The sequence below is a fragment of the Echiichthys vipera genome (genome assembly GCF_963691815.1).
Source record: "Echiichthys vipera genome assembly, chromosome: 15".
NCBI lineage: Eukaryota > Metazoa > Chordata > Actinopteri > Perciformes > Trachinidae > Echiichthys > Echiichthys vipera.
Window position 1 is genome coordinate 12039379 of NC_139840.1, and position 25158 is coordinate 12064536.

The 25158-nt window shown below is 38.6% G+C and overlaps 1 protein-coding gene across 1 annotated transcript; it reads right to left on the reverse strand.

Annotated features, from left to right (window-relative positions):
* Nucleotides 1-8585: 8585 nt before the first annotated feature.
* Nucleotides 8586-11828, reverse strand: myl13 (myosin, light chain 13). The gene is made up of 5 exons (XM_083927943.1): nucleotides 11611-11828; nucleotides 10172-10199; nucleotides 9481-9630; nucleotides 9101-9274; nucleotides 8586-8998 (listed from the first exon to the last, which is right to left on the reverse strand). The coding sequence occupies exons 1-5, from the start codon at nucleotides 11713-11715 to the stop codon at nucleotides 8892-8894; spliced, it is 564 nt and encodes a 187-aa protein (XP_083784069.1). The 5' UTR covers nucleotides 11716-11828; the 3' UTR covers nucleotides 8586-8891.
* Nucleotides 11829-25158: the final 13330 nt, after the last annotated feature.

The window sequence follows — 25158 nt, forward strand, 5'->3', positions numbered from 1 at the left end:
GATCTCATCTTATAAGCATAAAAAGTCCATTATCTATTATTTTGATACAGATATAAGAAAACAAATCATTTAGTAAACCTCACCAAAGAAAAAAAACATATTTACCAGCATCTAGAATTCTTAATGTCTACATATTTCTGTTGATATTGTATTTTCTTGTCCAAAACAGTGTCGACTTTATTTTGTACAACATTCATTGTACATGATGAAATGTATTTAATGCAGTGTGATGTCAGATTTGTTATCTTATTACTGTACATGAATACATTTGACTTACTGATTTATCGGGAAACTTTTTGTTAAACCACCCATGTTGCCTTACAAACAAAAGAGAATGAAGCTAATGTTTCTGTAAATGATGTATCATTGTGTTACGGATATACATATATACATGTACACACAAAATATTGATTTGAATTAAAATCATACTCTTATTTTTGGCTCTTTGGCTTCTGATGTGAAAGTTCTCATATTTTCCAGGGAGCTTGTAAACAACAGTGATGTATGTTGACAGAGTACATGATGCATTATGTCTGTTCAGTTAGGCAATCTGCCTCAGCTGCAGATTGCACTAATGTGATCTGTTTAGTTGATTCATTTGCTTTTAATCCCTATATCTTCAAGCACTGTGTTAAGAATAAATACAGTGGTCTTGTGATGACTCAATCTTGTAAGTATTCTAATTATACAGTAGAGTACTGCTGCAGCTTCACTGGCACTGTGGCATTTAGTCGTCTTGTAAATATAGTTTACAGAACTATATCCTGAGAGAGAGCCCGCTGCGTTATGTAATGTGACTGTGGATACAATTTTATACACTTCAGGCTGGGCTGTAGTGAAGTGGAGCAGAAACTACTGCCTGTGCACAGAACCCTCAGGACAAGATGAGTTATACATCCCCAGACAATCAGCCGAGACTCTGATGCAGCATAATAAAGTCTTGTTTTGACAATTAATGCTTTTGATGGTTGACGACAGCACGGAAGGCGAACAGTGGATAAGAGGTTGTGTACCAGCGCTGGAGGCAAGCAGCACATCTGCACTGCAATTCACCAGTCATTATCTCGGCTAAAAATAAATGACTTGCATGACATCCCGAGGCCACCACTACAATCTGAATACTTAAGTTATTATGCTGTGATGAGGTGTTTCCCATAACAAGATGCATTCATTTGAAAACAAAACAAACAATTACACATATAAGTTCATTACTGTTGGTAATGTTTCTAAAGACTTCACATTTTTCAAAACATCCATTTTTTTTTTGTCAATTTCAGAGAAGCTGTATAATGTTTGTGGCCTAGGTAAGTGCACTGAGAAAGTATCAGACTCATTCACTCTGGTTATTTTGCAGCCTAATATCAAAGTACAACGTACAAACTACTTCCTGCTCCTTTTTGAACATGTAATATGAAATATTTAAATTTGTGTTGCTTGTATATTGGGTTGCAATATATTGTATATATTGCTTGTTTATTGGATATATTCATTTTGAGATGTATTTCCTACGGTGCTTTACCTATCCATCTATCCATCTATCCATCTATCTATCTATCTATCCCTCTCTCTCTCTATATATATATATCTATATATATATATATATATATATATATAGATAGATAGATATAATGGCAAAGGACAGCCATTTTCTGTCGCGTCTCTTGTGTCATTTCCTTCTTCTCCGCAGTAACCTTTCCCCTTGTTCACCTCACCTTCATCTCATTCTCTCAGAAGCCCCTCAGTTTCACTCATTCTCTTGTGTGTGAGCTTTCCAGCATATTGATTACTCGTTTTACCCGACCTACCTGTCTGGACCTTTTGCCTCATCGTTGAACTTTGGATTCCCCTTCCTGACACTCATCAGAATCATTTGCCCAATCTTCTGGTTTTGACACCTGCCTGCTTTTGAACTTGCTGAAGCTAAACTTTATATCTATGGTAGCTGTGTCATGCTTTTGGGTTGAAGTCTGCTATTTGCCTTGAGGCATTACATTTTCCGGTCCCTCCAGATATGTTCAGTTGGATTCCTGTACAGGCCCTGACTGAGCTACTCAGACTTGTTCCTAAGCCCCTCCTGCGATGTCTTGTCTGTGTGCAGTGTCCTTCCTGTTGGAAGGACAACCTTCAGCCCAGTCTGAGGTCCTGATTGTTGTTTTTTTGTTACCAGGTTTTCATTAAAGTCTTCCTCAAGACATGTGTTAAAGTATTTAAAAACCTACTATAATAAGATAAATAATTACTTTAATATGGATTTTCTACATAGAAAGTAAGGAAAAACTGAATCTAGCCCCAATTCCCCATTCCGTGCTACGCCTGACCAAGCTTGAGATCTGTAGTAACTACTTGTAGCTTCTACAGGAGGTTTAAGAAAATACCAGAGGTTTAAACTGAGCCACACGAACGACTCATCAAGATGACTAAACACATCGGACAGAACCAGCCAGAGGCCTATATGTTTGAGCAAGCTTTAGACACGAGGCGGCGGGGGAGCGGAGCAGCAGATCGCCGACTTGTGGTATGGCATGTGCAACTCCTGGAGCCCCACAGGTGAATGGATGGACACGGAGCCCGAGATGTTCGCTAATGGAGCTATCATTAGCGATCTCAGAATCAGAATCCGAAATACTTTAATAATCCCAGGGGGAAATTGTTTAAATCTGCAACTAAGTTTTAGTTTGTGAGTCAGACCTAGACTCAGATGAGGAGTCTGTTGTGCACTAAAATCTGCGACTAGCATATCAAAATGACAAATGTAGCTAGGATCTTTTATTAGTTTCTGTTGTTTTTTAGCTTGTCACTGTCGGTGGCTGACAGATTTGATGGCAGTGTGTTCTCTCTCGACTGACAGACTCGAATGCTGTTTCACATATCAGACAGTGATTGGTTTATTTACGAGTGATGTTCCAACTAAAGCTTGCCCTATAACGTTTGAGTCTCAGAGCTCAGAGAAATGCTCAGACATCTGCTCCTGCAGGAGAGGAATGTAAAAACACCTCTCTAGTGACAAAATGTCAGTGTCAGTGTCAGACATTTTTAGAGAAACACATTTTGAGTGGAGGGGTACTTTAAGGATATCTCAGTACTCTGCTCCATTCAGCTTTCCCTCAACTTTGACCAGTATCTCAGTCTGAAAAACACCCCCACAGCATGGCGCTTAGAATTTAGGCCAAACCAGAGTATCTTATTTCTCACAGTTGAGAAGAGTGCCTTAGGTGAAAACTTCCCTGCCATAAAGCCCAGACAGTGAAGTGCAGCAATGTTTGTCCTTCTTCTGGCTTCTCTCATCGCCACACAGTATCTATGGAGTTCAGTTTCTTGTTCTGCACTGTTAACAAGGCCCCCGATTGCTCAGTTTGGCTGCCAGTCCAAGAAAGAGCCCTGGTTGTTCTAAACTTCTTCCATTTAGAACTTATGGAGGTCACTGCCCTCTTGGGGAACTTTATTGCAGCAGAATTTTGCTCCCTCTGCTCATTTGACCTAATGGCTGAAATGTCTATATAACCTCATATAGACTGGTGTGAGCCTTCCCCAAAATCATGTCCAATAAACTGAATTTACCACAGATGGTCTTCATCAAAGTTTCAAAATATCCCAGAGATAAACAAGAGAAATCGCATCACCTGAGCTAAATCTCAAGTGTCAAAGGGCGTAACTACTTATGTCAATGTAATATATCATGTTTTTCTTGTTAATACATTTGCAAAGAAATATATTCACTTTTTCATTATGAGGTATTGACCGTAAATTGATGAGGGAATGAATTCAAACAAGTTCAGCATAAGACAACTTGACAAAATGTGAAAAAAGTGAAGGGGTCTGAATCATTTCTGAATGCAATGTATAAAATAACTATAGGCCATGCTGCGATGGGAATCAGGGCCTGGACATAAAGTGGGTGTTTGCTGCCGTCCATTGGAGGATTCTGAAGAAAGTTCTGTAAGGCTCTGTAAGGCCAAGTGCACCCAAACAGCACCTGAACAGACACCATCTCTTTATTTCTACTGTCTACTGTAACCCTCCATCATCACAGCTCCAGGACCTAAAAAATACTTTTTTAACCGTCAAGATGCGAATTAATTTTTCCCCAAGTCAAGCTCTTTAATGTGTAGAGCTTGTCCAAAAGACCGAAAGTTCATTTGAAAGTTCATAAATTAAAAGAGTGCAATACAAAATATGTGAAAATACCAGACCAGAAACTCAGATTACAACACTCAAAGAGTTCATTCACTGCTCAGGATGCTATTACACATACATATCTTTACACAGAAAATATTTGTTTGCTGCTATATTAATGTTCTGAATGCTCAGTACAGCCCCTTTAATAATTGTAATGGACTACTTTTGGGCTGATTTTATCTCTGTGGCACTGCAGCTGAAAGAGGAATTATATTATAGAATAATATTCTGTAATTTCAAACCTCTTGCAAAAAAAGAGCACAATGAATGCTGAGTATATGTCTAATTAAATACAATAATGCATTTCCCCTGTAAGAACTTACTTTTGGAGTCAAAGTGCACTTTAAGAAGAACAACATTGCACATTAAATAAATGATTCCATTATGATACAGCCGGTTTGGCTGTGCAGTTGAGTTGAAATACTGTGGCAACCATTAACCGGTGCTATAACTGGAGGTCCAGCGGGAAATTGGCTGTGCACAAGTAATAGATAAATATATAACCTGACGCAAAGGGTGGAAGAGGACTGACTGTCAAAGATTATATGATGCACTAAGTGTGAGTCAGCAGACCATAGAAGTAGAAGTGCTTGAAGCTACTTGAGGTGAATATGAAGATCACATTAAAATGCATTTGCTGTTTGCACAAGCTGCAGAGTGATGTCTGTAGAAATCGACGGTTGGTTAGGGCATGCAGGTTTTGTAGTGTGACCTTTTAAAAATGTAAGGCAGTAACCTTCACTCAGAGTAGGGTACATTTTAGCTGACCTACTTTTCACTGTTATCTAAGTAAACATATTTTTACAGACGTAATCTAAGATGTATTTGAGTAAAAAATAGTTACTTGAGTAATATTCTAGTACTCTCTCCAACCCTGCTACCAGGCTATAGCAAAGAAAACAATTTTTTATTATGCAAATTGTGTATGAAACATAAACCACTGTGAGCACCAAAAACTTTAAGCAGCAGTATAGTAGCACAAAATCAGATGAACCATTTTTTTAATGTTAATACCCAACTGAATGGCTGTTATCAGTGGTTATCAGCCTTATAGATATAGATAATAGAATAGAAAATAAATACTTTATTGATCCCAAGCTGGGAAATTGCAGTAATAAGGGGCCTTATATCCCTACCAGTTACTTTTTAAAACTCTGCGAGTCCTGCTATGAATTCAAACAAAACTTGGTTTAAGTTTAAGCAACAAAAAGACTTGCGGTTTGTTATTCTTCTTGGGAATAAGTCAAGAACATCACATAAGGATTGTTGCATAAGAAAGTTAACTTTCATTTTTTAAAAGCCACTGTTTACTTTTGTCTTTTTCACAGGACATAAAAGCCACTTTAATGGGTGAAAGTCCTGTGTTGGTTTGACCCATCCACCATCCCAAACTTCCACCTTTTATGGCCGGTGCAGACCGTCAATAATTCCCCACAAAATAGTCTGCACAGGGTATTCAGCCATGTTAAGTCAGATTTCAAACCGTAGGGAGCAAACACTCAGTTCAAAGGGAACTGTGAACTGTGTAAGGAAGAACTGAACTATTACCCAAGGGGTAGCGAGTACAATATATGAAAACTGTAGAACCGAACATAGCTTGAGTCTCGGTCTTTTAATACTACTCCCTACCGTTTTCGCACTTAATACTTTGTCACCTTACCAAGGTTTGGTTGTTAAGTGATGCGGATGAGTGATCCAGCTTACCAATTGAATATATAACAGCCTACCGAGCCAACTAGGTGGTAGGGTAGAGCCATATTGCCTCATATCTACGGTAGTGATTTGTTGGTAATGTCCATTCAATCGGCTGATAACATTCAAAGCTGGTGCCATTTTCAATTTGTTGAGACAGTTGTGTTATTTAACTTTAATTGTAGATGTGGCTTTGACAGAAGGAGAGCAATACAGCAGGGTTACTCGATGATGAAGAAAGGAATTGTGTGTTTTCCATTTTTGAAGGGAGAAGCATCAGGCAGTTCTGTTTATTTGACGTGTTGAAAGATGTAGATTCATCAGCAATATGACTCAAGCTGAAATTTGAATTTAAATGACATTCAGTTTTGTGACACCAGTAGGATGTATGTGTTGTGACAGGTGCCCTTTAGAGATTCATACAATGGAAAAAGAACTGAAGCGTTAATGTAGAGAAGAAAAGCAATCAGTGTTCTTCATTCATTCAGCAAATGAATGGCATGCTGTTTTTTTCTCCAAAGTATGCACTAAATCAATGAATTATAATGAAGAAGAAATTATTTAAACAACAGCTCTCTCTGCTGGCTGAAGAGGAGAATTACCATTTCACATTTCCTTAAGATGGTACATGGACATAGTACGTGGATATACTGTTGGTTTATCTTTAACTCTGAGTGCTTTTTGATGGACCAATATTTTTTATTTCCCATCCATTGCATTAACAGATTAACAGAAATTAACAGAAATTAACAGAAATTCAGAAAACATGAATGATTTTCATGTTGAACTGAGGCTGGATTTGCGGAGTTTATGTTTTTTTTTATTTTTTTTTATCTCAGGCCACTTCTGGTTTTTCTTTTAGGAAAATGGTATGGTACAAAGTTTACCAAAATTATGAAATATCTGTCTTCTCTAGGTATTGTAGTAGTACTCGTATATTATAGAATGTCGTTTTATTCTATTTTTTAAAACGTACAATACGTGTTTTATATCTATTTTTTAATGGTGGACAGGTATTGTGAGAAAAGTACACTACTGTTCAAAAGTTTTAGGCTGGCGTGAAAAAATGCTGTAAACTAAGAATGCTTTAATGAATTAAAGTGTTAATAGTTTATTTTCATCAATTAACACAATGCAGTGACTGAACAGAAGAGAAACCTGAATCAAATCTATATTTGGTGTGACTACCCTTTGCCTTAAAAACAGCATCAATTCTTCTAGGTTCACGTGCACACAGTTTTTGGAAGAACCTCGGCTCGTAGGTTGTTCCAAACATCTTGGAGAACTAACAAGATCGCAGGTGGATGTAGGATTTCTCAGATCCCTCTGTCTCTTCACGTAATCTGGACTGGATGATGTTGAGATCAGGGCTCTGTGGGGCCACACCATCACTTCCAGGAGTTTCTGTTCTTCTTTACACTGAAGAAAGTTCTTAATGACATTGGCTGCATGTTTGGACTTGTTGTCCTGCTGCAGAATACATATGGGGCCAATCATACACCTCCCTGATGGTATTGCATGATGGAGAAGTATCTGCCTGTATTTCTCAGCATTCAGGACACCATTAACCCTGACCAAATATCCTACTCCATTTGCAGAAATGCAACTCCAAACTTGCACGGAACCTCCACCATGCGTCACTGTTTCTTGCAGACACTCATTATTGTATGGCTCTCCAGCCCTTCGGCAAAAAACTGCCTTCTACTACAGCCAAATATTTCAAAATTTGACTCATCAGTCCAGGTTTTTGGCTGCAACTCTTCCAGGAAGACCACTTGACAACAGGACAGTAGATGGGTGTACCTGGGTCCCACTGGTTTCTGCCAGTTCTGAGCTGATGGCACTGCTAGACATCTCCCAGTTTTGAAGGGAAATAAGCTTGATGTGTCTTTCATCTGCTGTACTAAGTTTCCTTGGCCAATCACAGCGACTACGATCCTCTACCATGCCCGTCTCTTTGTTCTCAAAAAAGTTTGAGCAGCACATCTGTCTAGTCTGCTTTAAAATCTGTGTTTGGAGAGACTTTGCCAATGTAGTATGACTACCTTGTGTCTTGTTGCTGTGCTCCGTCGTGCCTTGGTGTATGACCTGTGACATGCAACTGTTTTCCACAACCTCCCCTCAGTAGCCTAAAACCTTCGACCCGTAGTGTAAATATTGCAAAATTTTCAGTTTCTGTACAATGACTTTCTTAGCACCAATGTTTCGTGAAGACATTTTGACATGTCGCATAGGAAAACACACAGGTGTAAATCTGAATGATGGCTTGATTCCATTCAGGTGCTGTATTGGTGTTGTTCATTATGGCTCCCTCACTGAACAACTGAATGTACCAAAGCCATTGTTAGTGTTGTAAGTAACACCTGTGCTTGTCTTACTGCAGGGTTGTCCAATCCTGCTCCTCAGGGCCGCTGGACTGCATGTTTTATGTTTCTCCCTGTTCTAACACACCTGATTCTAATGATGTGCTTGTTAGCAAGCAGCTGAAGCTCGTCACAGGTTTGATAATCGTTAGACTCAGGTGCCCTCCAGGAGCAGGATTGGACACCCCTGTCCTACTATGACAAGTCAAAATGCCTGCTGTGAAAATGGCAGAGAAAGGTCCGTGATGGAAACCTAATTATTCTGAAGAGCTGGAAGAAAGTGTGCCGCAGTGTACAATTACCCCTTTAATAAGTTACAGAGCAGCTTAGAATAATTTGAAGAAGAGAACACCATCAAAATTGATTAATTTATTTACCATGATATGAACAGGGGTAAGGTGCATAGTGTTCATGGTGTCAACACACGCTGTCTTAGAAAAGACGAGGTGACATATTGATGAATGTGTTACAGATCCATTTGCGATGCATGGAAATGAGAAATATACGAGATTGGGATTTACAGAAACAAGGACGTCAAGAATTCTGGATCTTTGTTTCCTAGTGAAGGAAAAACAAACTCTTTACTCGCACATGTTTATTTCATAATGCAGATTGATGGAACCAGAATGACAGTGAGGTTGAAATGCACTTGTTATCTTTTTAAGATGCCATAATATACTTCACAAAAGCTTCATAATTGATGCATCCATTGGCATCCTCTTGGTTTTGCATCAGCTGCTCCACCTCGTTTTCCTTCAATTTTTCACCTGTGGTCCATCAGGAAGAAACCAGGAGGACTGTCAGCTCAGTATGCATCCTTATAATGATGGCTGTATAAAATCCGTTTGCGGTAAGACTGTTCAACTCACCTAACGTTGCCAAAACGTGCCTGAGCTCAGCTCCCATGACTGTGCCATTCCCCTCCTTGTCAAATACCCTCAGACCCTCCACAAAGTCCTCATATGTCCCACGGTCCTTGGCCTTGCAGATGTGTTGGAGTATGGGCAGGAACTGGTCAAAGTCAAGCATCTTAGTCTGCATGTCTGCGGGAAAATAAAGTGGTTTGGTCAAAAAGAGGAAAACTGGACAAGCTTCAGTCATGACCAATGTTGAACTTAATTTGAACCTTTCTCTATATTTGGCAGATGCTGCCTATGAACCAGGTCCAATGCAGAGTATTAACATTAATCTAACTATGCACAGAGAGCAGCAGGGAACACTCAGCATATTGATGGTGCATACAACCCACCTTCAGCTTTGGGCTTTCCGAGGACATGCATGATCTCTGTGTTGGTAGGATTCTGGCCCAAAGCCCTAATCAGGTCACCACACTGAGCGTAAGTGATTTTCATCTCATTGTTCGGCGTCCTGTCAAACAGCTGGAAAGAATCTTTGAAATCTGAACAAAAAAAAACAACAGGTTATTCCTTCTGATTACTGTTCAGTTAATTTCGTTTCCAAGAGTGCAAACAGAATCTTTGAGGAAAAGCCTTTAGAGTAATTACACCTGATAGTATAGACCTTTTCAATGAAATATCATTCATAGGCAATAGCTGTGTTCCTTGTTAACTTCCTGACAGCTGATATCATTCACATACATTCAACAGGAAATAAACTAGGACTTTTTTGGAATGATTATGTTTACATCATTGAAAAGGTCCAATATAGCATCCCTCAGATAAAGGGGTCCTCTGCAAGAGATGAAGCCGGAAAAGAATCGAATGCTAGGGTGCTCCACTCTACCTTGATTAACATGTGCCTTCATCTGTGTTCAAAGGGATCGACTTAGATGGAAATGTTTACTTTACATTTTATCCCTAGACTGCTCATCGACTGTTGCTGAACATTGCTCACACACTAATGGAGTGGGCATGATCACACAAACCACTAATTCCCTCTATAAATAGGGTAGCTCACACAGACTGGAACAACAACCTTACCCTCAAGTTGCTCTGGGGTAAATTCCAGCTGAAAAGAGACAAAGCAAATAATAATGATGCTGCTGATCATTCAGAAATTAGTGTTGTTCACAAGGCAAGTGAGTGGGATTTGCAGAAAACAAACCGTTAAACATGACCTCTGTACTGCTTCTCCCTTTATTGTGCAAATCCAACAGATCGAGTTACATCATTAAAGGGCATCAGTGACCTTGGGTCGGACACCCTCTTCTAACAGTCTGTCTGCTACAGTCAGCCGCATTGGGGTTTATTTTTAGAAGGGATATGTTGCAAGGCATGTTTGATACTCTAAACACAGCCAGGATGTATAATATACAAGGTCAATAAGTCAAAGACCTGACAATTATGACATTAGAATTATGAAGTTGGTTCAAAACTTTAACAGGCACCCTGTTGGCAGCTTATTTTCACATAATACTTTGCAGTACGAAAGAGGATTTTAAAGACCAAGACATTTAAAAAAAAAAAAAAGTAAATATCTAGCATCAGAATATAACCTCAAAACATTTGTTCAATAAAATAGAACAGACAGAGATAAATGTTAAACCAACTACTGTATGACAACTCAATTATAATTCTAAAAATAAATCAAAGTTCTGAATACCCAAATGATGACTATATATACTGTAGATTTTGGCCTCCCATCAGACAGTGCCCTCAGCTTCTGTCTGATATCTGGATGTCTACAAATCCCCAGCCCCCGCTTTAAGCTTTGTAAAAATATTATCCGAACTCTTATCCAAGCATGTTTAAAGACAGATGGTGATGGGTGTAATTATCTATATTTTTCTTCCTTCCAGTTTTCCCGCCCCTTTGCCCTCAGAGGAATGGTACGGGTGGTCTGCTATTCACAGAACTAATGAAAATCATATTTTGTGGCTTTAACCGCGCTCCATTGTAACGTGGTGGCTCACTCAACCAGGAAAACATTTATCCATTGAGAAAAGGCCAAGTCAGCAGAATATCTTTCCATGATGTCTGGTATCGGCTAGCTTGCCTCTGAACCTAACCTAACAATACTGTACTTCAGAGCTTATTTAACTGTATAACACAATTTATTATGTATGTTTGAAGTTTAAAAAAAAGATCAAATAACTATTGTTATACAAATTGCAAGCATAACCATAGCCCATTCACATTTCTGTACAGTACTGTTTTGCTTGCACTGCCAAGTTTAGGGCACATGGGGTCTCTGATGCTCTTTAAACACCAGCTTGACCAGTGACTATTTTCTATAAATCTCCTTATTACCAATATCCTTATAGTAAAATGAATGCTACTATGATAATTATATATATATATACATACATATATATATATATATATATATATATATATATATATATTTCAGAGATTCTACCTAAAACAGATTTACAGTTTCTCTACATTGCTTAATATTGCTGTTTTTCTTTTGTGTTTACCGTTACAGTTGCAGGGTCAAATTCCGGAGTCTTAGGGCGCTCTGGCTCTGGGGGTTTGGGGGGTGCTGCTGCAGGTTTCGGCTCTTCCTTCTTCTTTGGGGCCATTGCGAGAAGCTCTCGGGAGAACAAGTGGAGGACAGACGCAGCACAGTGGTCCGGCACACTGTGGTGTGAGGTGGTCCATAAGAGGTTACGTCCCTTTATTCACAGGTGTCATGTCCTCCTCCCCCCTACAATGCCCAACCACACTGCCAATAATAGGGGGAGGACTATAAAAGGATATGTCTTTGTGCTTCTATTTAAGACAAAGGGTGTTGTTGTGGCAGTACATCAGTAGGATCTGGTTGATGGAAAACTATCCACGACTGAGACCTTCTGTTAATCAGGCTCTTTCCACATGAGTGAGACCTTTGTGTGACCTCCCATATCTTGAACTGTTGACTGTGTTCAGTGAAGTGTGGTGATTATTAGTGAGGAGGGGATGAAGACAATGATTACTGGACAAAAGAAGAAAAAAATGCCCTCTGATTGGAAGTGGGAACTGTAGCAATTATCCTTGATTATTATTGAAAATTACAACCAATGACACCACAGCATTCTCTGTGCACATGCTGTGCCAGCACGTTTATGATGACCATTTGTCTGGTCTGAGCAGAGGGATTTGCAGAGTATTAAACTCAAATCTGCCAATCCAAATAGGATTCACAGAACACTGTTCCTGTTTCATCTCGGACTTTGGAGCGTAATTGTAAGTGAACGAGCCTCTCTTAAAGATGTGTCAACAACATAGAGGTCAAGAAAGTAATCTAGAATGACACTAAGTGCCGCTATGAAATAAATATTTAAAATGTTCATTTAAAAAGCCTTTGAAATAACCTTTTCTTTCCAATGACATTTGTTACAACGCATTAAACCTACGTATCCACCTACTGGTCTATAGGCACACTATAAAAGCCTGACATGCCTCCAGAGACAGATTTCTCTTTTATGCATATAAAGTATGAAACTGAGTTTGCACCGACACTAATTTCTTTTAAAAGTATGTCTACAAGTTTCTTTCAGTTTAGTTGTTTTCCTTGTTTTTGGTGTGTATTTTTGTGTTGTCAATCAAAGAAAGTCCTAGTATGTTAATGCCAATAGGGGTGTAACAATAAAATGTAACGATACAACTTTATAATGCACATACAATGCATTGCAAAATGTCACTTAATCAATGTACCATCAGGGATATTGTGCTTTGATCTTAAAGACTGTCTTATTTATTTGGAAGCAGTTGGACAACTCTTTTAAATTTCATCAAAGCAGGTAAGGTAGCAAGTTATAAATAATAACCATTATTATGAGGGCTGATTAGGTAAGTTAGATTCAGTCATTAAAATAAATATTGTTTACTGTAGGAAAAGGCACACAGTTTTTCAGTATTGGTTTCTATTTGAGGGGTGGGTGGGTTATGTACAGTATGGACTAAAAAGGATGTTTTGATTTGTGTGTGTGTGTGTGTGTGTGTGTGTGTGTGTGTGTGTGTGTGTGTGTGTGTGTGTGTGTGTGTGTGTGTGTGTGTGTGTGTGTGTGTGTGTGTGTGTGTGTGTGTGTGTGTGTGTGTGTGTGTGTGTGTGTGTGTTTGTGTGTGTGTGTGTGTATGACTGTTGCAATCTATTCTGTTGTGAATTGCATGGATGTGGAGAATGAAATATGACATATCCATAAATAAATGAGCGTGAAAGCTAAAAAGAAAGAGCTAAATGTCTCCTGCGACATCAAAGGCTTGATCCAGCTGAGCAGTGTATTTGAACAGTCTATTAACAAGGATGATTAACGGTGATAAAAATTCATTCTTGTTCTTGTTTTTGTTTATTTTACACAAATGCATTTTCTAAGGTTTTCTTCGGTAAATTATTGTTGCCCCTCTACAGATGAATCATGTATGCACAAACTTCATTACATTTGTTTTAATGTTTATTTGTTTAAGGGCAAGTATGTACAGTAGCATAAACCGATGCCGCACACCACAGCATTAAACCCTAAGCTAATTTGCAATGCATGTCCCTAGAAGGATCTTTAAAATATTTAAAACTCAACAACAAATGCACAAAAGACAGCGCAAAACAAACTCAACAATGTGAACATTAAAGACACAAAACTCACAACTCAACAAGAGAATACAGACAAACCAATACAATAAAGCACCCCTTTGTCTTTGCTCTCCAAAGATGTTACTCTACAGCTGCTCTGGGCTTGTATGTCAATGGGCTCCCATCCAATCTCATGACAAAAATGGTAACCAGTCAAATCAATGGTGGCAAGTCATGGCAAATTGTCAGGAAGTGCATTCAAAGCATGACCTTCATCATCATTTGTTGAGTTTGAAATGCTGAACCACATACATTACATTCCTCTTACGCCTGTCCATTTGCATTTAAACCTTAAAAGCAACCTTTTTCACAGGAAATAAATTAATTTAAACATTCCTGTTCATTATGAAAAACAAATACTTTTAAGTCAACATGAATTTGAAAGAGCAGTGACTTCGCCTTTGCTTTGTTAGGACAGGTTGGGAAAAACCAACAGTATCGTGGGAGCCTGAATAGAGTAACTTTACTGTGGTGATGATTGTCCATTTGCCATTCATGATTAAAACATCCACATCAATCAAACACAAATCTTTATGAACTAACTTGAGGATTATATTAAAATTCTTGGCGATGATGTGAGAGAAAATATGGACTTTAATGGATTCTCACATCAGCCCTGTCAGCAGCAGAATTGTGCATGGATTCGTTGCAGACAGACTTTTTGATATGTTGCAGGTTGACATTGTTCATTGATGCGTGAGGAGACACTATAATCTAAGATACTTTAAATACAATTAAGATGTTCAAACACAGAAAAATAATCCAGCTGCCTCTCTCACTGTGGCCTGGTCTGCCGTGGAAGAGATGGGACATCGGAGCATAAAATAATCACCAGATTGGTGCGTGCTGGAGAAATAATAAGTCGTTGGTGCAGTTTGTTCCTCATTATTTTCAAACAACACATGACTGAAGTGGTCAGTGTCTGGCTGGAGCTAACCTACATATAGACACAGACGGAAACTGTGTATGTCAGCCCATTATAAACGGATCCAGCCCAACATAACTCAACGACACCACCCCCTTCAGATCCCAACAGGTGATTGCCAACGACAGGCCGCAGCAACAATTCATGACATGACTAACCACATACGGTCAGGCTCTCAAAACATCCAAGACCTGTCCAATTTGCTATTTCAGAGTTTGGAATCTGTTAATCTTGCTGGTATGTACCCTGGAAAGGCTCCAATCGTCATACAATGCCAATTGTTACTCAGACCCATCAGATGACCTTCAGTGCAGCTGTAGCCTTTGTGGCACTGTGTTTTTTACAGCCTGGCCGTTATATAATTACCCCTGAAACAGTAAGAGTGCAATGCAGACGGGTCATTAAAAACACACAAAAACCACAAGTTAAAATCATTCACCAGGGGTCCATGTGTCAGTGCCATGTAGTTCAATCCCGAGGCAATATATTGTAGCTCACCCTGATGTAATGGTGTGAAGTATGAAGTGTGAAGTGTGAAATCTAGTTACGAAAGATACAGAGAACCCTATTTTCAGAAAGAGGAGGTAGATGATGAAAAAGAGAAATGTTCTCAAACTGGCTGCAGTGTCCCGCTGAGAGGAATATTTTACGGCACGAATTTTAAATCATTCCACCAAGAGATATAACAGATTTTAATGTTGAATGAAAACAATAGGTTTTTGTTTTGTTGTAACTGCAAGTTGATTTTAGATAATCATGAGTCTTCTTCATGTTTTTCCAGTTACATCACATTGTAATTGGAATAATGAATATTTACTTTTCCAACAGTTTATTTAATCAAATAAATAGTTCTAGCTTCAGTTTGACTAATTAGAATGCATCGGCTCTCACAATATGTAAATATTAATAACCAAAGATTTAAATGTAGTTAGAATTAGGATTCATCATGAATACCAATAAGAAATGTAATAAATATGACACTTTAATATGTTTTTTTTTATGCACATGTCCAATTACTCATATAAACCACAGTTATGGGGTTGGAGTTATGGATCTAAACTAATTATGTATTTATTACTAATTCTGACCTGAATATCTTAGAAGTAGTGTTCGTACTATAATTAAAAAGACCGGTCAATCAGTTTGGAAGTGGTAGCAGGTGCAATCTTGGAGCAACCCTTTTATTTCCATGTTGTTTACTTTGAACTGCAGTAGTAGTGCATGCAGTGCTCCGTAGTTTACACTGACTGACAGTAACTCCCCCATGGCTCTGTAATACTTCTCTGTGGAGCTGTGGCGACACTGTTCCACTGTGATCATTTACCAGCAGGCAGGATATAGTGTATCCAAGCCAATGCTAAAACTAATAAGGTGGTTAATTCACCAGCTGGATTCCTGGTAGATGTGACGTGTTCATTATCAACTCCACAAGGCAGTCAGTCAAGTGCACAACCATGTAATTAAACTGTCCCCTTTCCAGCTAGGACTAAATGTGGTATCCAGTTTGGTGTGCAGTGCCAGCCTGTACAGGCTTCACTCCAATACAGACTCTGTTGCCATGTTGTTTGGCAGGAATTCTTATTTGGTAAACACACTATAAACACTGTTTTTTAGGGACTCACAGCTGGATTTCCGTTAAAACATTTTTTTTTACATAAAACATTTTAGCCTTAATAAACAACATGTATTTTGTGTATGCGTGTTTTGTTTTGAATGTGTGCGTTGCAAAAAGACAACATAAAATTGACTGAAATTTGAAATACTCTTGGTCCCATTATTTCACAATCAATTAAACGCCTCTGACATCAGCATGTATCCTCAGTGTTTGTAGGCGGAACGTTCATGCATCAAAGATTACACTCTGAAGGATGATTAGGAGGTATAATTTATTCAGGGACAGGATGCCAGACTACAGGCCAAAGTTATAAATTGTCAACATCTGTGCTGTCAAACTCCAACAGCCGAGCCATTAGTTGAGCCACAGTGCCCTCATTCGGTCACAGGGCTAGCTATCACTAAAAAGTGGACCTACTTTTGAATCCCCCCTTTGAATTTTTTCCTCAACTGACATGGCTTTACACACAAAAACATTAGCATTATTGATATTTTATATGCTGAGCCCTACCGAGCAGCTCTGAATTTGACTCGTCAGAGCAATGTGCAGCCTCTCTCTAGCAGCGAAAAACACCCAAAACAACCTTTCTGTGAGGCGAGTGAGTGCTTATCGCCAAGTGATTGTGACAAGAGCTTGTTGTTTATCTAAAATGGATTCTGTGCACAATGTAGAGACAACATTAGAGTTAGAAATGAATCTCTTATCACAGCTGTTCTTCACTGCCTGAACCACTGCTGCTGTAGCTGTTATTAATAAGTTAAATGACCTAGCCTCTAATATAGTGATTGTTGTTTGTATTAGTTTCACTGGGCTGTGACATGTAATGATTCTGGTGGTGGTGACACACAAGACATTCCCTCTGACCTATCTAATATCTAAGCTCAGTAAAATTATGGTTAAAACTGTGCGGAGAGTGTCTAGCCATATGCATCAAAACATCTAGGAGCTCATTTAATTTCTTAAAAATGTGAAATCCCTGTTCAGTTCACTTTTGTTTTCTACATCAATTATTTCCATTTTTTGTATGCATTTTGATTTATATTGATAACCTTGACTGATCATTTTGTTCCACTATTGGTATACAGTATTTTTTTTTTACATTACTTGACAGACACTGAATACCAACAGACAAGACTTTCAAGTTACCTATATTTATTCAGCAGGACTCACAACATGGAACTCTGCTGCTCTCCTCTCTTAACTCCCTGTTTCATCTGTATAACATGTATAACATCTTCGATTCCACCACACAGTTAACCACTCCACCCCCATCCTCTGACCCCTGACATGATGAACAAAGGAATGTACATAGAGTAGAACAAAACACACACACAATTAGTATGATCTACGCATTCTTTCCAACCTCATCCCCCGGCAAACCCGACACTATTGACGAACAACATTCACACACAAAGGAAGTAGATAGTAGTAGATACTATAATACTTGTTTCCTACATCATCCATTATGATATCCACAGGAATAACCAAGAATAGTATTTGTAAAATATATCTGTATAATCAGGGTTCTAAATTAACTTTTTTGATCACCATTCAATGTGAATTTCCACTAGCCAAATTTTTTCCGGTGAAAATAAGATAAATTATGAGTGCCACTCAATACATTTGATCATTTTATTAGCATTGTTGCCATGAGAAATACAAATACAATACATACAACAAAATCTCTACACAATCTCTATCTGTCTATCTATCTATAATACATACAAGTTCCTTAGGCTCTCCTGATGACCTTGGGCACTCTCATGGTCCTTTACTGCCTCGCTAGTTCCACTGCACACTGCGCACAGCCAATGGACGTATGAAACATTGTCATGTAGCATTACGGCATGGGAAATGTAGGAAGTACTGTGCCACGGGAATAGATGACAGAGAACAGAGGCTTGTATCATGTATTTAATGACTCATTGTACAACACCGGCCAAACTTGCTAGTAAGTTATTATTTACACCTGCCCAAATGAATTTTAACCCGGTTGCCAGGTGTTAATTTAGAACCTTGTGTATAATATTTATCATGAAACTCTTATGTTGTATTGCCTCTGGTAGCTTTGAAGGAAAATACAATTTTTTTTTTTTTTAGTCAATCTGGTTTTCAAACATGTCACTGCTACTGGACATCATAGCATCAGAAATTATATATGAATGCCATATACAGGACATTTAATGGAAGTGAAAAATATTTTCTTTTTTGGCTCATGCTTCACTCTTTCACCAAGTTTCATAAAAATCGGTGCAGTTGTTTTTCTGGTATCCTGCTGGCAGACAGAGAAAACAATCAGAAAAACACACAAACCTGGCCAAGAACATGACCTTCTTGGTGAAGGTAATAATTACTAAAAGGGAAATTCCGTTGTAAAATCATCCGAATCATCTCATCTTTTCAGTCAAATTTGGTCATCAAATAAGCCATCAAGACAATTTTTTTCGCGTATGAACTATTAACGTAGATTTTCCGAAGAGACGCTAACAGCCTGCTGCAGCTAACAGTGATTAGCTCGGGGTGGCACGTTGAATGCATTAAAACAGCTTTTTTAACCACTAATACTGCTCCCAATAACACCAAACCTCTACAGTAGCATGATAAGAGTCCCTACACATAAACCGAAGCACCAACAATTTTTGTATTATTGTTTTTTATAGTACTGTCTAAGTGTGTATGTACAGTATGCCAGTGCACCCCATGTGTGTGGACCATGTAATATTCCTAGCGTTGTAGTATACTTAGCGTTCAGATTCTGCTTTGTGTTGCTCTTTTTGATCTGCTCATGAGTTGACTTGCGCAGCACTACTGTTTGTCGTTCTGCTCTGTCAGATTTCCCTTTCACACAAATTTCAGCTCTTTGCTGTAGTAGCTCTGTGACTACCTCAGTTGCCGAGTCAGGATCAAGTTTGGTCCCCCATTTCATCATAGTCGCCTTTCTGCAGTGTGTGATAAAGGCACAACAGCCCTGCAACAAAAATGCTGTGTGAAAGAGGCTATTGTGAATTTCAGAACAATTTGTGAATCCTGTGTAACATTTTTGCTTGGCATCCTTTGCAGGCACTCTTGTTTGAGTTTCAACAGGCTGATGAAAATAAAATGTGACATTTAACGACTAAATGTATACTTAACTTCACCCAGAGGAAAAATGTCTGGCTTTTAAACCGCTTGTGGAGAAAAAAAGCACTATTGGTATGTGTCCATTCCAGGTCACAATCCCCAGTTGTGTGTAGAGGTCAGTCAAAGTCAGCAGTAACCTCACGCTGCCTTATCTTTGTTAGCCATATGTTGGATCAAAGTTGCCTCAATTGCTATAGATTTAAAGGTGGAAGAATGAGATTTGTAAGGATGAAGACCTCCACCACGACAGCATGACCCGTGTTCAGGATGTCAGGGATGGAGTTTATTTGACCATATTTGTTCCTTAACTCTATTTCTGTGGCATACCTTTGGGAGACCTGAGTGGATGAGCTGTCAAGACAATAAGAGTTGCTTCGAAGGAGATGAGCTCACCCCAATCCAACTGGAAATAGCTTTTTCTGGGAGACCTTAAAATTGTTTTGATATTAAGGCATTTGGTGGCATTGTATGCAACGCCTTTGTCATCCAACCACGACTGAAGCAAAAATTAAAAGAAGGGGAAGTAATTCCACTTCAGCGATGGTGGTCATGTGGATTTCCAATTTTTTTCACCCATGAATTGTGTTTTTGTATTAAAAGCTCTCACATGCAAATTGAATGTGCCTTTGTCAGGGTTATGTAAAAAAGATGAAAATGCAGGTGGAAATAGTTCAATAAATGCTCAGATGGAAAAGATCAAACTGAAAGTATAAATAGAAATCTTCATACGTGATACATGAAACCATAGCACAAAAAAAATGTCCACACATGATAACCATCATGTGTACAAAATGAACATGTGTTTTCAATATATATGTGGGTTTCCACATGATTTTGGGAGTCATGTTGGGTTGAGATATAGAGTTTTAGTCCTTATTCAGGGTACATGGAATTGCTTCATTCTCTGGAAGTGAATCAAGATACAGTAAATATAATGTGTGAATGCTGGCTTGTTGATCTGATTATGTGTTGAAAAAGCATCAGAAAAAGCCCATTGGCCAAAATAGAAAATGAAATCCATTGAAGAGCCAATTTCTGGTTCTGGAAGAAAGAAAGCTATAGCAGGAAAAAAATGAACCACTGCCAGGAAAAGATGAAGTGATAAAAAGATAGACACTGTATCTAAAGCTGTGTTCGGACCGGATGCGATGGCCACGTAATCATATTTGGATCATCACTTCAATTGCATCATCCATGTGATTGGTGCGAACCTGCCTGTATAACAACATTTTCTCCTGCTATTTTCTTTCTCTCATCAACCATGGCTGAGATAACCACAGTTGGTGCGTTGCTGTACATGTTATTGAATTCTGAGATACTTCGGAAAGCCAAACGAGGTACTTAGTCAGTAGCCACATTTAACGAGGACAGGGCGGCTGCTAGCCAACTCAAAAGCTGTGCCATTATAAATTCACTGTTCTAGTCTAGGTGCTTACTGTAGGTCTTACATGTCAACAACAGTCCACGGCCAAAGAAAGACCTTCACACAAGAAAAAAAAACAATGAATTAAAACTTTCTTTAAATTTTAACAGGGCATTGTGAAAAAGTACATGTGCAGAGTGCAGAAGGGTTTATTATCTCTAGTAAAATCATCTTTGGATAAAATGATATAGTTAATTCTGCGATATGTTTGCTTGCCTTTTTTGGCACATACGTACTTAACCTTTCTAAATGATTACCAAACACAGACATCATGCTCAAATTAAGGTTGATCTGGTTATCATCATACTGATAACTGTATTTAGTATTTTGTTGTGAGTGTTAGAGTTTTTTGCATAATAATCCTAATTCCACTTATGAGACACATGAAAAGAAGCACCTACAAATTAAAGCGTCCACAGATTGACTTAAAATTGAGCATATACTGTATATAGTTTGTATGTAGTGTACTTGGCTGCCACAAGAGAATGAACAACTGTTACGACTGTAAAGGTGTTTAGAGTTTGTTTGTGAATAAGCGATGTGATGACATTTTCAAAGCACTTTAGATACTTACAGATGGTGGATATTAATCATTCCAGATGGATGGTAAGATAATGATGATAGCATGGTGGTGGCTGCAGAAGGAGGTCACAAGGTAAAGAATTAACATTTTCATAAGTAACCAGGGATAGTAGCATGAAGATACAGCGAATGGCTTAAAGGCACATGTAACCTTTCCGAAAGAACGTTTCAAAAGAAAAGCTTGTCCTTTTTGTTCTTGGGGAGGGGCAATAGAAAAAGAGAGACCCTGACAGATTGGAAATGGAGTGGAGATTATGCATTTGTCATGAATATGGTCTCCTCTGTTAATCTTTTGTTTACAGTATTAAGAGTTCTCCCATTGAGAAACAGTAGGGTGCAATCTTTCTGCACGGTGGATGAGTAAATGTATGGTCACCGGTTTGTTTATGAGCGCTTTCATATTGTTCATTATCTCTCACCCCAGGAATAACCTACTGTACTCCCGATGGGAAAAAAAGCCTGGGATGATTAAGGTCAATGATATTGTTGCACTAAAAATATGGCCTTGGAAAGATGAATTCAAAGGGGTTCAAAAAAGGAAGGAAATAAGAAAGAAAGAAAGAAAGAAAGAAAGAAAGAAAGGGAAGTAGAAAAATATATTAATATTTTACCGTACAAACACATGTCATGCACAAGTTTGTGTAGCAGGTTGAATGTTTCTTCTCACAGTCTGGCACAATACCCTCTGACTTTTATATGACTTCTGACTGAGTTGTGTCTTCCGTTATCGAGAAGTTTTAGTTTCGGCATTCTCTGTTTGTTATGCTTGTCCTTGTTTTTCATAATTCATTCATGTTTAGTCGGATTCTTGTTAAGTTTTGAAGGTTCAATCCTCATGTGTCATGTTTTGTTTCACTTCTTGCCTTTGTTTGTTTTCTCACCAGGTTTGATGCTCTGCCCCATAGACCGTATATAAAGATGGACAGCTTGATACTTGACTGTAACTTGCTGTCAGTAAACACACAGAAATCAGAGTAGGCCCCTCCTCTACATAAATTATTTATTATCTAATGCAGACTGTACATGGAGATTAGTAATAAAGGGGCAACTGCCCTGCACGGCATCCAGATAAATCCCCATGGAGTCCAGACAATGGTGGTTGATGAAGCTGAAGAAATTATGAAGGTGGTGATTGTGACCTCAGTTAAGTTGGTGATGGAGAGGTGGAGGGTGCGTGTAGTGGCAACATGAACATACTAGTGGCATCAAAATGATAGGCTAACCATGCAGGTGTGTCACAGCACAGCTGATGAGAACAGCTGAGTGACTGCACAACAAGGAAAGAGTGAATGAGCAGGAAAGAGAGGAGAGAAAGGCAGTATGTATGAGAAATAGATTATGTCTTAAGCATGCAAAACAGTCTTCCTGACTGAACTTATGCTATAGCTTCATTTGTGTTGCACCTGGTGTCTCTCTGGGCATTGTACACCTAACCATGATCCTTGATGACTCAGGGGTTGTGGTGTCTTTTGCTCGACTTTTGACTCCTGCAAGGTTAGACAGTGGCTCTACCTGGGCTGGCTGCGGCCCCCTTATTCTCTGCTGTTGCTGCTTAGGGTACACAGAGGTTGGTGGGCCGCTGCGTCTGGCCTTCAGTCGGTCAGAGCCGGTGGGGTTGGGTAGATTTTATTAATTTTATATATTTTTATTATTTATTAATTAAACCTATTAATAATGTATGAAACAGTTACTGTATTAAATGATTACTTAACTCTTATAGGCCAGAAATAATATTCAACAACATCATATATGTAGAAAAATAGGCTATACTCAAAATGAAAGTTATTATTGCAGCATGCCTTAAAAAGATGTGCAGCGCAAACATCTTATGTTTCAAGTTTTGCAGCAATCACAATGTGCAAGATTGGAGTAGTCAGTCAAACGTTTCCACAGCAACGAGTAGGACTCTAGACCCCGTCCATCAGTGGCTTTTTCTCTCACCCTTGCAGACTTGATGTGGTGACAACACATCACAGTCCGATTGAAGTGCTCAAGGGCTCTTGCACTCTATGTCTTTCTATGTTTCAAGCAAATGCATTTCGTAAAAGACATTGTACAATATAGCACAATAGAAACAGCACTCATAAACACAGAGCAGAGGAAGGGTCACAGAATAACACAGAGAAGAAGAATAGGGACACCTCTGAACAACTGCCGTGTCATTTTGGAAATGGTGCTTTCATACCTGATTAGTAAACTTAGTAAAAAATGGCTCTCCCCCACCATTCTTTGCTTTGGACTTTCATCCACTGGTTCCTGGTCTTTGACGGAGGAAGAAGTATCCAAATGTACTATTCTAGAGCGGTAATCGTTTCTAAAGGAGAAAATAGAACCAATTTCACATGATGAAGGGATCTAGCCTTCTTTCCTCACACCAGTGTTGGAACCTCTTTGCCCTGTAACAGGCGGCGGTCGATCCTGCTCTTGCCGCCTGGATGGTCTGCACAACCTGTACAGACAGTCAAGCCCCAAATTACTCTCCCCTGTTTGACGATTACACGCAAAATGGCCTATGTGCCGCTGAGAGTGCTGCTTAAGAAGAAAGAACAGCAGAAAATACAATAATGTTTCCAAGATACAATGTGGGTCCATCTTGAAAATTGTAGGCCAGTCAAAGGCAGAGCCAGTTACTGAACTGAACTTTTAAAAGTTGGAAAAAAAAAATGTCGTCTTCTTTTTCTTCTGTAAAATTGTCCATGTAACGATGATATTAAAAATGTTATGTCAAATGTCATCTTATTACATTTTTCAGAGCTTCCAATTAAATCTCACAGTCTTCCAGGGCACAACAATTCCAATCTGAGGAAGTCCACGAGGGCAAAAGCTGGAAAGTGGATAGTGAGTTTTTTTGTTTTTTTTTAAACTATTCTTTTCAAGTCAAGATAACACTTTATTTAAGTCCCCGTCATTTAGCAGAAATATTATTAAATAAATGGTTCATAAAACATTATAAGGAAGTTAGAAACAATTGTGTTTTACCTGATTGTCATTCATGATCAGCTTTTTTATGCTGGTCTCTATTTGGGTGTCCACAGGAGGAGTTAAAGTTGTTGACTCATGTTTTCCATGTCCACATGAATGCTAGGGATACTCAGATCAGCCTTGTGTGCAAGACTTTTATCCAAGTGCTGCAGGCAAGTTAAAATTTTATTTGGTGTCATATCATATGATGACACTGTCAACAACATGACATTCCACATGAGTTTATAATGGGACTTTACAGCTGCTTTGTGCCCAATTTGTGCTCTCTGTGTGGCAGTAACAAAAGGCAGCGAATGACTTTGCTGCTGAAACATCATTCTTTCTAATGGATAATGTATATGTTCTCTCAGATATGTATATATATATATATATATATATATATATATAATGTATATGATTTCTCCATCACTGCATATCAAAGGTGGAAGCTTTTTTCAGTGTCTTTGCTTGTTGATAGATGTGCAGTGCTGAACTGGGCACAGAGGCTTTTAAATGTTTGGCCCCATCTGCCTGGAACGATGTGCAGAAGGACTTGAAATTGACAAATCTCGTAACTCTGGGAGAGTTCGAGACAATTCTAAAAAACAGAGAATTAAGCTCAATCGGATCATGTCATTGCACTTGTAATCCCACTTTCTCTTTTGTAATCTTAATTTATTTGTGTTTTGTGTGTAACCATCTTGGCCAGGTCACTCTTGGAAAAGAGGTTTTTAATCTCAATGAGTTTTTTTTACCTGGTTAAATAAAGGATATTGCAGTGTGTTACAAT

What these genes read in the sequence shown, in the direction of transcription:
- myl13 (XM_083927943.1), bottom strand. Translation starts at nt 11,715, where the DNA reads ATGGCCCCAAAGAAGAAGGAAGAGCCGAAACCTGCAGCAGCACCCCCC. An exon ending in TACCCCAGAGCAACTTGAGG is followed by an intron (nt 9,631 to 10,171) that starts GTAAGGTTGTTG and finishes TTTTTTGTTCAG; the next exon opens with ATTTCAAAGATTCTTTCCAG. An exon ending in GCACGTTTTGGCAACGTTAG is followed by an intron (nt 8,999 to 9,100) that starts GTGAGTTGAACA and finishes GATGGACCACAG; the next exon opens with GTGAAAAATTGAAGGAAAAC.